Source organism: Pelobates fuscus, chromosome 4, assembly GCF_036172605.1.
Source record: "Pelobates fuscus isolate aPelFus1 chromosome 4, aPelFus1.pri, whole genome shotgun sequence".
Taxonomy (NCBI): Eukaryota; Metazoa; Chordata; class Amphibia; order Anura; family Pelobatidae; genus Pelobates; species Pelobates fuscus.
In genome coordinates, this window is record NC_086320.1 from 119,088,259 (window position 1) to 119,102,092 (window position 13,834).

The window sequence follows — 13,834 nt, forward strand, 5'->3', positions numbered from 1 at the left end:
GGACTTATTTGCAACTCTTGCGAAGGACCGTGGCATGGCCGAATTATGAGACATTGCCTATTTGGCACCACACAAACATTTCCGGACCCTTAAGATAGACCTGTCAAGCCCGAACAAGGAGCCAACCAAACAATTAGGGTTATCTACTAAAGTAAGAATTGTAAGTGAATTCAAAGTGAATTTCACATTTTTGGCCAAAGCAGCCAATCTGGAAACACATCTCACTACGAGAATTTTTCCAATTCAGATATTTTTATTTTATTGTTTAAAATGTTAAATTGATTCTGAATTCTCACTTTAGTGAATAACCCTGAATGAAGAATACAGTTAATATACTGACTTAGAGGTCAAATAAATTATATTTTTGTGAAACACATTTTTGTCATGGGAAGATCGTGTTATTGTATGACCAGAGAACACCACATCAATCATGCTAACTTAGAAATGGCTTTATAAGTTGGCTTTTCCCTAAACATCGGGCTGTTGTGAGTGAACAACCTATTTGAAAATATAAGACACAATAACCAAAAAAATGTCAACTCTGTTTTCAACTCAACAACTTACTATTAGTAAATAAATTGAGTTGGCAAACTATGTAGTTCCCAGCTGTTGTTGGATCCCATTATGATGAGTTGCGGATTAGGACAGATGCCTATCTCTACACCAGACACTCATTAGACTCTGATTTAGTTATATTTTATAAGCAACCAGAGAAAATGCCTAAAATGCATAGAAGATATTATGTGAATGTCTGCCAATTAAGCTCGATATACAAAGTATATCAAGTGATTACTGATTTGGGGAGCAAAAGTGCACGTGTTAATTATAACACATGAGTCTGCAGCTGAATTCATCAAAGAGTATTGAGTCATTTAACTATAGAGATCATCCCACGACATAAAATACGAACCTAACAATTTCAACTGAACTTTCTTACATTAATTCTACAGAAAGGAATCGGTGGGTGTAATAACTACATCCATAGTGTTTAACTTTCCATTATTTTACAAGCAATAAAGCGTTAATAGCTGTAAGAGTAAAAAAAAAAGGAAAAATATAGGATAATTTAAACTACGAATCCTTAATTTTTAACAGCAAATTATAGAAGAACTGTTTGACAAAGGGTCGTGTCTATTACTATGGTGGTCCCTTCAAGGATGATCAATGTTTGGGCAGAAAAAAAAACAGTAAAACACTTGGTTAAAAATGTATCCACAACTGCTGAGTGCCAGGATGTACACCACATTACTGAAGAAGACTAGGAAGTTGTTTCATAATGCAAATTTGTAGCACCAGCTGGATCCTTAAGATCACGGCACCATACCAAGTGAAGCTGGTGAGTTTTACAAATTGGCGCTAACATTCTAAAGACTTAAAACCCAGGAGTAATAATTCTCATTATGTAACCTAAAAATGATACCCACTGGATATGTTCACAGGTGTGATAGAGGCCAAAGAAGAGATACCATCATATCCAATTCCATTTTCAGCTCATGCTCCAATCAGTAAAATGATTAACTTTAATACAGTTGGCTCTTACCTCCACCTCACATGTGTATTCAGACCCATCAAGAAGGATGACTTTTGCTTGCATATTTTTAGGTCTTTTTGCAACTTTCAGAGGAGACTTGGAAAGCTTGCTGGAAGCTGATCTTTGTGAGACTTTGTCGTCTTCCAATTGCTGATATTCTAGCTGTTTTGCAATAGCGGCCTCTTTATCCCAGTCTTTGTCACCGTTCTGTGAAGAGAAAATTAGATGTTCAGTTTTCATTCCTGTCAGAAAGAGGAGTTATTTATGACCTTGTTGAAGGTGTCCCAGGCTCCACACGTAGCTGACGTTAAATAATCTCAGTTTTGGAGCAAAACTCCAAATGCAAGTCATGTTCCCAATATATATATATATATACACGTGAACTAGACAATTTAAAAAGACAAGCACACCCTCACCAAGTTCTATGACTTACCTGCAATAGAACTACAGCATGTTTGACAAAACAACAAAACTAGTGTTACTTTCTGTAAAAACTAGATGCGAAGTCTCAATACCTTGCCAGTTTTGTCCACGTGCAACTAGATGTAATTTCTGAAAAATTAAAGGAACTGTGTAATACAAAGTATTACTTGTGTGTCTTCTAAATACACAAAAACTCCACCAAATTTTGAAAAAATCAACAAACAAAAATGAAATAAAATATGCCTTAATCAATGTAGACTTCTGAGGCGAAGGCATCCCAGTGTACAGTGTATAGTTCTTTTCAATACCTACAAACACACAAAATGAAGCTGTGCGCTAAAACTCCCATTACTCCTAGGGATATGGGACAGTGCACAAGTAATGTTCTCCATCCCTCCCCCCCCCCCCCCCCTTTTTATTTTGCTTTCCAATACCTATCCTATTTGTACTGGTAGGTTTTTGAATAAAAAGAAAAAAAAATTAACATAGTCCCTGCCTGGCTGTGAATAGTGGGAATTACATCCCAAGGCCGCAGCTGCTATTTGCATGCAGATCTTGTGCAATGGCACGCTTGTCAAATTGAGAACACAAAGGCTTCTGTAATGCAGTGCACAGGAGTCAAACATCAGATAAGTATAACGGTTAATATATAGATTTACTTGTAATTTAAACTGACATACCATAGATTCAAGTGTAATACTTACTTGAATCTGACTTCTTCACTTACACAATTTCAATGACAAATCCATTTTGAACTGAATCTTATGTGCTATGCTTTATTTCAATTTTGATGATATATGCATGTATAAGAGATTAGTGTCTCTTTAATATTTTTACCATTTTTAAATCTGTCACATATTTATCCACGCTGTTATATATTCAGCGCAAAGCTTAAGTCTCAACACCTAAGAAATGGAATAAGATTTTGTCGACCTGTTATCTCTTAACATTTCTCTAAATTTAAATTAAAAATGAGCTGCCAAAATGTCCAGAACCGACACTAGTCTTCACGGCTGGAGGCTATGTGTGAAACTACCATGTGATCCGTGTATTACATTTTGTTACAGTTAAGACAATGCTTTAAGGAAGGTTTAATTATCTGCCTATAGAATCACTCACGGACTTTGGTTTGGGATTTTGTGACATTTTTTGCAGCAGGTGTTAGTAATTTCATTTTGAATGTCATTTTACATAACTAAAAGAAAATAAGTGAATCTTTATCAGCTGGAATAGTCTGTTGGATATGATCACTAAAATGTAAGCTTGATCAAAGTATTATTTTATTGCTGTCAGCACAACAGGGTAGCTGAAAAGAATTATTTCAGAACGCTGGCTGTCAAACACGCCTTATTCTTCAAACTGGCCGGGTGCAAGACTGTCTGTGACGCCATCATCACTCGTCAAAAAAAAAAAACATGACAGCAAATTAATTAACTTACCTAAAAACTGAAAGAAGGTATTTTTTTTTGTTGAAGATTTAATCTAAAAATATTTAAGCCGCTAGTACACCTAAATCAGTTTAAAATAATATTCCTTTTTAGACTAATATAATTTACGTCTAATTAAAATAGTAAATTTAGCTGTAAATGTAATACTAAGGTATGGGGTTGGACCTTTTTACATCATATTAAAAAAACAAAACAAAAAAACAAAACACCTGTTGAGTTGAGCTGATTATCTCCCAGCATTCTAAAGTGCCGGAAAGAGATATGCAGTGACAATGCTTCAAGAAACACAAACAAAAAATATAATAAGGTGTGCAGATTTGCTTAATATTAGTAAAATGCAGCAATAATTATATTTTACTAAATACACAATCCAATCACTAAACAATGATTTCAAATCTCACAGATTGTAATAGTTTTATTTAAAAACACCTCACTTAAACACCACAAAAATAATGGGGGTTTAGTTACATTAGGTGAGTGCAGACCTCTTTGCTGCAATAATGATAATTAACACAATAAAAGTTTACATAATATAATAAACATTAAATCAAATATAATACTGCAAGTCAATTGGGCGTGTCATCAGAAAGTAATTCTGCAGCTAAAAAAACACTGCAGTGTTAGACTGCCTCTCCAGTGGCGGTCTACCAGACAGCCACTGGAGGCTCTATTTGCTGTTTCACCGAGTTCTACTCCACATGAAGATGTCCATCATCTTCCAAATCTCTATAGGAAAGCATTGAATTAATGTTTCCCTATGGGGTATGCCTAACCTGCGCTCTGTGGTCGTCGCGCATGTGCATTAGGTACCCCCTCACAATGACATTGGAGAAGGTGGAGACAGAGCCAGCTGGAATAAGCTGAGGGGTTTAAAGGGTTATTTAACCCTATGAGTGCTGCAGGAGGCGGGGAGGGGGTCAGTGGGACACTATAGTGTTAGTGTCAGACAGAAACCTGCAATGGTACTTAGTAGCTGCAAAAGCCAGTCCCATAGTCAATGACATATACATTTTATAACTTTCACTACATTTTTGGAACATTATAATGGATGCATACATTCTTTCTAATTATAAAGGAAGCAAATGCTTGCAAATAAAACAGCATAAACAAAGCAATTGTGTTAAAAAATAGTTCTGCAGCTTAGTGGGTTTTAATATTTTAATAATAGATTTTAGCCTTTGGGCCATGGAGTTCAATGAGCTAATTTAATCTTGCAGTGATTTTTCTAATTAGGAGTTAATTAGAACATGTAGGACATATATCTAAGAAAATATAATTTAGAAGGAGCAGCTAATTAATAATAGTTCATCTGTGTGCTCGTCCGAATCATCTTCCAAGTAAAACAAAACAGATATGTATCCTTTGTTGATCTTGCTATTTTCACTGTAATGCAACGTGATATGTTGCTGATTATACATAGGCTTTCTTCTGCTTACTGCAATGCAGTGTTATGCTGTCAATGGCTTATTTCAGCAGGGTGAAAGAAATTAAGTAATTTAAGTACGGACAATTACTATAAAGAAATAATACTCAAGAAGTTATAATGTCGTGAAATATGTATACTGATCTTTCTTGCAGTTTAAGTAAGCAATTATCATATAGTCTGTGCTAATTTTCTGGATTTTTTTAAGAGAGCAGTGGATCCCCTCCACAGAGCACCGCTTCCTGGTATTCTTCTCTGACTCATTGGGCAGTTGGCATCACCTTTTGGTTTGTAGCATCGATCTTAATCGATTTTACTATTTACGGGGCACTTAAAAAACACCCCAATGTAAGTAGTTAAACCGTTTGCTAATGATTTGACTTTTTACCTGGGGTCCGATAGGTGCCGCTTCCTACCTGCCTCTTTCCTTATGAAGAACCATGATCACTATAAGCCAATGATCAAAGCCCTTCTCCCGGGCTTAGAGCTTTGCTAAAAAGAGGGAGGTAAGGTGCGGCGTAAAGTGGTCCACAAGTGTGAAGTCAACCTTTTAGCAAACACTTTTAACAACTTGCACTGCGGGGGTACCAGAGAACTAAAGTCTACTGTAGTGGTTATGGTGCTTAGAGTTTTCCTTTAAGTTTAAATATGAGCTTAATGTCATGGTTAAAAATAAAAATGTTTCACTTCAAATCTTCCAATTTGTCTTAATACAGAATAAAGTTTTACCTTTTTACTGATGTGTGTAACTGTCATATTGTATACCAACAATTATGCATGTAACTATTTTACAATCATCTGTTACTCTTGTCCCCTTTGTTAAACTATAGCACAATAAAAGTCTGGAGGGGAATAGCGGTCAACCACAATCATGATGATCATATTGTACTAAAAATGTAACCTTTGAAAAAATGTATTATAGTCACTCTACTTGGTACATAGTTTACTGTCCACTTAATCTGGAACTGTTCAATTTAGTTTTTCATACCTAAAGCAATCAGATCAGAAAGTACATCAGTCAGAGGTTAGGTGAATATAAAGTAATTAATTAAACTTGTGGGGAGAGGGTCGAGTATGGAATACATATGCAACTATACGATGGAATCACTCCCCTATGCCAAGGATAGGGAAACATTACTGTTCCAAGGAAGCATTAAACCTAGTCCATGTATTTTGGAATGACAATACACAACGCAATGTTTAATCCTCCAGTGTTAACAAGACTAAATAAATAGTTTTGTGGGATTTGATGCTACAAAAAGGAGAGGAAAATCAGGGTGCTCTTAAAATTGAGCAAATCTCATTTTATTTAGTGACCCTCTCTAGAAACATTTGTATTAAGGACTACTGCAGTATTCTTTATCCAACATTGATTTCTCTAGAATAAATCAGGCTTTCGCTGTGCTATTATCCTTCTCAGAATAGGTCAAGTCTATAGATTTAGGCTGCATCTGATAAACTGAATCTGACTCATATCTAGAAACACGAGAATGTTACCATTGATAAACATTCATTTGTAAGATTAAAAGACCATCAATGTTTGCTTGTTATGGATATTCTCTATTAAGGATTGCTACTGCTACCTTTTACACCTCTTTTCTTTATTCTCGTCACTGTGTTCACCAGTCTCTGAATATACACATTTCAATTTGTTTTAAAGCTAGACTTTAAAAAAAAGTAACTTTTTATGGCCAATTCCTTCTGGATTATCAAATTCTATGGCATTATTTTGTCTTGATGATTTCATTTGGTGAAACCCCTATACCTGATTATCTTTTATGACTCAGCCCACCCTTCTGTATATCAAGTAACTGTTAGTTTAAGGCAGGGGTCCTCAAACTCTGGATGGATTCTTTCTATTACACAGTTTTATTTAAAAGGAATACCCCTTAAACCAGGGGTCCTCAAACTCCGGCCCCCCAGATGTTGCTGAACTACAACTCCCATGATTCTCTGGCTATCTATGTAATTCAAAGAATCATGGGAGTTGTAGTTCAGCAACATCCTGGGGGCCGGAGTTTGAGGACCTCTGGTTTAAGCGGTATTCCCTTTAAATAAAACGGTGTAATAGAATGAATCCATCACATGCATGTTCTAAAAACTAACTAACTTTTATTACAAGTACAATAACTTCTTAACTTTTTAGAAAAAAATTCTTAGAGGGCGTCAACAATCGCGACTAGTACATCTGTCTTCTAAAATAACTTTGTTGGTAATGCTGCCCTCCCAGGAGGCTGTCAAGAGTGCTCATATGCAAGCTTGCCTAGAAATGTGATTGTGTTACATCACAAGTTAAATAGCCCACAGTGACCCTGTGTCATTGCAGAAATAGCTCACTTGCTATATTTAGTTCCCAAAAGCTTGTCAAAATCTGGGATTCATCATTAATTCAAAGTCCAAAGATTGGAATGTGTGAAAAGGAGATCCCTCTAACCCCCAACCATTTGTTTAAAAATTCCTGTTGTAAAAATGTGCAGATAGTTTCTATAAATGGATTGGAAAGAATATTTGAAAATACAGAATTTCAGAACGTGATAAAGTGAGTATAAATAAATGGAAAAAGGAAACATGAAGGTATAAGAACTGTGACTTTCTCACTTATAGCAGTTAGATATTGGGTGTGCTAAAGGTTTTTAACTTTAGTTCTTAAAATTTGAGCTGACAAACTTTCCTAGCCGAGGCCAGTCAACTTACGTAAATTAATTAATTCTTTCATTGGGTGAACAGAATTGCTCTATACGAGGCATCATGGGGTGGTGAGGTTATGAAAATGCAGAAGTGCAACAGAGGTACTTACCTACATGATATATTCAGTAATTTATTATCTTTCAAATCCTATACAAGCAGAGTCGTTTAAAGCAATGTTTCCCAACCCAGTCCTCAAGGCACACCTACCAGTCCAGGATTTAAGGATTACCCAGTTTTGTCTAAGGTGTTTTTAGAAAGAAAAAAGAAAAAACACCTTAGACAAAACTGGGTAATCCTTAAATCCTGGACTGGTAGGTGTGCCTTGAGGACTGGGTTGGGAAACACTGGTTTAAAGTACACCACCTGTCATTCTAAGTACGATTCAGTGTTTCCATGCAGGACATATCTATACAATGTACTAACCAAACTGAGCATGCACAATCCTGACCAATCACTGCAGCCCTATTGGATGGGGAGGAAGTGATGTTTAAATAAAATTATCCTTCATCTTTTTTTAATCAAAATGTTTCTTGGATTAAAGAGAGAAAACAGAGAGATTAAATATAATACTGATGTCCTGTTTATTTTACAAAATAGTAAGAAAATATTACTTTGTGGAACTGTGGTGGAATCTCGGTAAAAATAAATTTAGTAGGCCGAGATTACCACGTGGCATGTGTACGTGCATATGCTGACGTATCGATCAGTTGGTTGCACGAGGCAAGATACGATCAGTAGTGTACGGAGCATGTGCAAGAATACAGGATGTAGTATTCCCCCTCCTCCATTGTGCTGGACAAGCCATGCGGTCAAACAGGAAGTTAATTCTTATTTGTGTTGATTGGTCAAGAGAATGTGCGGGTGGAGCTTAATATGGGAGGAGTTATGTGCCTATATAAGGAGCCTGCACTATTGTCCGGGGCTCAGAATTTGCTGTATTTTGGTGACGCTAGTCCCTCTGAGTCCCGATCGGTGATCCAATAAAGAATCTCTTCCTTCCTGAAGAAACCTGTGTCCATCTCTCTGTGCTTCGCTTCCGTCAGTTTCTCCGGTATCATTTGGTGCATTGGCCGGGAAGCTCATCGTTCAACGGTAGCTGAGAGGCAGAGGCGTGAGACGGTCTATCTTTGCCCACGTTCTCTACGGCTGCACCCCTGAACTTCTGCGTGGACCTCCCTTCGTCTCGGCGCCACTGGTCTGTTGTCCAGGAGATCATCGGCCTCTACGTGAGAAGTGCTGGGGTGTCCCCGTCGATGAGTGTGAACTCAGGTTCAGGAACGAGGAGGTAAGACAACTGCTGTTTTAGACGGCAGAACCCACTAGGGGTATACCGATTGTGCGGTAGGCCCAAAGGGGTTTGAATCTGTGTATCTGCCCCCTCTGTCGGAGGGAAGGAGCGAAGGCGCACCGCTCGATCGAACGCTCTTTAGTCAGACCGTTTGATTTTGTTAGTCAGGCGGGGTCCTGGTGTAAATAGCCCTAGCCGGACACCGGTGTCTTGTCTAGACTAGCGTTCTAGGGTGTATATTACGTTCGCTAGGTCGGAGGGACCGGGAGACTAAGCGGCGCCTGTGTAAATTCGGTTCGCTAGCTCTCAACCTATCTGGGCTAAGTGGGAAGGCGTGTAAATTTGGAACCCACTAGACTTTTGATAGTGCGACTAAGAGGCGCCTGTGTAAATTCGGTTCTCTAGCTCGCTATATGTGGTGATTGGGCAGTGTGGCTAACCAAAACGGGTGTATATAGTTTTAGGTAGTCCATTCAAGGTACTGGCCAATAGTTTAGTTGGGAATTGTAAATGTGTTAAAGATTGTTTAGTAAAGTGTATATCTTGTTAGATAGCGCGAGCTCAGCCGTCTAGCGAGAGTGTTAATAGTGTGTTGCTGTATTATAGTGCACGGTACCATAACCCTGTATATTTACTGACACTGTATATAAGTACTAATCATTGTCGTCCATTGCATGTTTAACACCATAACCACTAATAATTGTATTGTGACCTTAACTTGTGCTTTGACCTATGCTAACCGTACTGTAACCGCTATTTGTAAAAGACGATGTTACTGGGGTGTGTTATAGACGGGTAATTCGTATATAGAGAATTATAGCGTGGGTGACTGTATAGTTACGCCAAAGGGCATAATATTGATTATCTAGTGACTGGTGTAACAGCTGTGTGTGTACGGGAATTCCCTGAGTGTTTATTGTGTTATTGTGTACGTTTCACTTGGTAACCGTACCACGTGGTGCTGTTGCCAGAGGAAACGGGTGTGACTGTTGAATAGTACGCGTGTATAGTATTCGTTGTCGACGACGTTCCATTGTTAAGTATGGGTGCGTCGCAGTCAACGATTCCGGATCCCTTAGGTTGTATGGTGAAGAATTTTAAAAAGGGATTCAAAACTTGTGATTTTGGGGTTAAAATGTCTCCTGTACGTTTGGTCACTTTGTGTACTAGGGAGTGGCCTACTTTGGTTGCGGCATGGCCGCCACGTGGCAGTTTGGATCCAACTCTGGTACAGCGCTTACACGTGGCTGTATCAGGTAGGCCTGAACTTTACGGCCAGTTTCCTTATATTGATTGTTGGAGACAGGCCGTAAATGACTCGCCAAAATGGCTCCAGACATGCCACGAGGAGCAGTGTCGCCTCATGGTAGCTAGGACTTGTTCGTCCACTAGGACTGGTGTTAGGCCCATTTTGGACACGCCCCCTGAGTCCGAGATCCCTTTGCCGCCCCCTTACTTTCCGTTAAGAGGAAGTGACGCAAATGCAGGAAGTCCTGCAGCCCTCCCCTCATTACCCCCATCCACTTCCGCTTCCTCCTCCAGTACAGGATCCACCCCCCCTCGTACTAAATCTCCCCTTCCGGAATCAGAACCAACCCCCATTAAAAACGAATATCCTGATTTGGCGCCACTTCAGACTTCCGGTCAAGCTTCATCTAGCTCGGCTCGAAGTGTTTTATTTACAACCTTTTCCCAAAACCAAGCTCCCACATCCCCATACCCTATTTCTCCCCGACTGGAACCTATGACTGACGCCCCTCCACGTAGCCCCATACAGACCCGACAGTTGACCGGTGCCCAACAATTAAAACACTATCAGATGCCTCTTCGTCTGAATCCTGGGTCAGCCTATATCGATGCCGCAGGCCAAATGGCACATGCTGACCCAGTCTTTGTATATGTCCCATTCACGACAACCGATCTCTTAAATTGGAAGACCCACAATTCCTCGTATACTGAGAAACCACAAGCTATGACTGATCTGTTCACCTCAATAGTACAGACACATAACCCGACATGGGCTGATTGCCAGCAGTTATTAATGACTTTATTCAACAATGAGGAAAGGACAAGAATTAATCAAGCGGCCATTAAAGCACTAGAGGATAAAGCCCGTACTTTAAACCAAGCCAATCCATCAGCATGGGCCGCAACACATTATCCCAACACCGATCCCGATTGGAATGTAAATGGTGCTGAGATGGTTCAACTCAGAGCCTATAGAGACGCTATAATTGCTGGCATGAAAGCCGGAGGAAAGAAAGCTATTAACATGTCGAAGACAGTTGAGGTGATTCAGAAAAGCGATGAAGCGCCCAGTGTCTTTTATGACCGATTATTGGAGGCATACCGCTTGTATACCCCCTTTAATCCGGAAGACGCAGACAATTCCCGAATGGTGAACTCCGCCTTTGTCAGCCAAGCTTATGGAGATATTAAGCGCAAGCTACAAAAGTTAGAAGGGTTTGCAGGTATGTCAATCACCCAACTAATGGAGGTAGCGAATAAGGTTTATATGAATAGGGAAACAGAAAGTAAGAAAGAGGAAGAGCGCAAGATGCGTAAAAAGGCTGATATGCTAGCGGTAGCGATCGCAGGCGTAGATAGACGGGGCCCAGATAGAGGCGATAGTAGATGGAGTAGGGAGCCTTTGAGTAGGAATCAGTGCGCGTATTGCAAGGAAGAAGGGCATTGGAGGAACGAATGTCCGCAAAGAGAGCAGTACGAGAGAGACCGACCCAGGGCAGGCTATGGAAACTTTAGAGGCAGAGCGAGAGGTAGAGGAGGCCCTGGAGGGAGTAATGGTAATAGAGGGAATAATGGGAACAGAGGAAGTGTTAGGGAAGACAGGTATATTCCAGCAGCGCAAAGGTCCCGCGATAGAGAAGGTAGGGACTTTGTAGGATTGGCTGACACGGTCATGGAGGACTATTGATACCGACCGGGCTCCATCCCCCTTGGTCGAGCGGAGCCTATGGTCGATGTATCAATAGGGGGAAAAAGGAGTGCGTTCATGATCGACACTGGTGCTGAACATTCAGTGGTGACTAATCTAGTTGCTCCTCCATCTGGAAGGACTATTACTGTGATAGGAGCAACTGGAAGAAGTGCTGAAAAACCGGTTCTTAAAAGTCGACTCTGTACATTGGGAGGCCACGTAGTAAAACATCAATTCCTTTATATGCCTGAATGTCCAGTCCAATTGCTGGGACGTGATATGCTATCTAAGTTACAAGCGCAGATTACGTTCCTACCAAATGGAACAACATCTTTAAAGTTTAATGGACCTTCAGGTATCATGACATTATCCGTACCAAAGGAAGAAGAGTGGCGACTTTATACAGCGTTGACTAGCCAAAACCCTAGGAGTGATGAGACATTATTTAATATACCAGGAGTTTGGGCAGAGAACAACCCACCAGGACTGGCCCGCAATATTCCACCTATAAAAATTGAACTAAAACTTGGGGTTTATCCAGTGAGCCTAAGACAATACCACATCCCGCAGAAGGCTAAGAAGAACATCCAATCCTATCTGGATAAGTTCATACGGTATGGTATCCTAAAATTCTGTACTTCCCCCTGGAACACCCCATTGCTGCCTGTTCAAAAGCCCGGTACAGATGAGTATCGACCTGTGCAGGACTTGAGAGCAGTCAATGATGCGGTTGTTAGTATACATCCAGTTGTACCCAATCCATATAACCTGCTTGCTTTAATTCCGGGCGGGGCTACTTACTTTACAGTCTTAGACCTCAAAGATGCCTTCTTTTGCCTCCGAATTGCCGCAGAAAGTCAATGTATTTTCGCTTTCCAATGGGAGAACGCTGTAACGGGCTCAAAACGCCAAATGACTTGGACAAGACTGCCCCAAGGGATTAAAAATTCACCTACCCTATTTGGTTCAGCCCTAAGTCAAGATCTACTGGATTTCGAGTCCATCCCAGGAGAGTGTGTATTGTTACAATATGTAGATGACTTGTTGATAGCAGCAGTTACAAAAGAAATCTGTCAGCAAGCAACGCACGATCTACTACACATTCTCTGGAAGGCAGGATACAAGGCGTCTAGAAAGAAGGCTCAGTTGTGTTTGCCAACTGTCAAATATCTGGGATTCCATATCTCTGAAGGTCAAAGAATTATGGGGCCAGAGAGAAAAGAAGCTGTCTGCCAAATACCAATACCCAAGAATAGAAGACAAGTGCGAGAATTCTTGGGGGCAGCAGGCTTCTGTAGGATATGGATTCCCAGCTATGCGATACTGGCAAAACCTCTGTATGCAGCTATCAAAGGTACAGAGCACGACCCCTTCTTATGGACCCAAGAACAGCAAACGGCATTTGAAGATGTGAAGAAGGCTTTGATGAGTGCCCCAGCATTAGGTCTACCTGATCACACACGACCATTCTACTTATATGTACACGAGCAAAGAAGAATGGCTGTGGGAGTATTGACACAGTACTTGGGATCATGGCAAAGACCTGTTGCCTACATGTCTAAGCAATTGGATGCAGTGGCCAGCGGACTTCCACCTTGTCTAAGAGCCGTAGCTGCAGCCGCCCTGCTAGTAGCTGAAGCCGATAAACTCACTCTGGGTCAAGAACTTTATGTACGAGTCCCACATGCAGTACAGACGTTGTTGGATTACAAAGGAAATCATTGGTTTAGTAACAGTCGTATGACCAAGTATCAAGCAATGTTGTGTGAAAACCCCAGAGTGCATTTAGAGACTGTAAACACCTTAAATCCAGCTACCCTTTTGCCACAACCTACTGAAAGTCAACATGATTGTTTGGAAGTAATGGATGAAGTATTTTCAAGTAGACCAGATCTTCGTGATTTTCCCATCCAGAACCCCGATGTTCAATATTATACCGACGGCAGTAGTTATGTGAAAGAAGGGATCCGCTATGCAGGATATGCAGTAACAACAATAGACAAGGTGATAGAAGCTCGGCCACTGGCGAAAGGAACATCAGCACAAAAGGCAGAATTGATAGCACTGACACGAGCGTTACAATTGGCTGAAGGTT

General features: G+C 40.3%; 1 protein-coding gene across 23 annotated transcripts in view; it reads right to left on the reverse strand.

Moving 5' to 3' along the window:
* Nucleotides 1-13,834, reverse strand: part of EPB41L3 (erythrocyte membrane protein band 4.1 like 3) — a 237,699-nt gene that overhangs the window by 138,107 nt on the left and 85,758 nt on the right. For all 23 annotated transcript variants that reach the window (XM_063451521.1, XM_063451527.1, XM_063451525.1 and 20 more), the window contains exon 3: nt 1,541-1,738. In XM_063451521.1, coding sequence (XP_063307591.1) covers nt 1,541-1,738 — 198 coding nt within the window. The remainder of the gene's footprint in view (nt 1-1,540; nt 1,739-13,834) is intronic.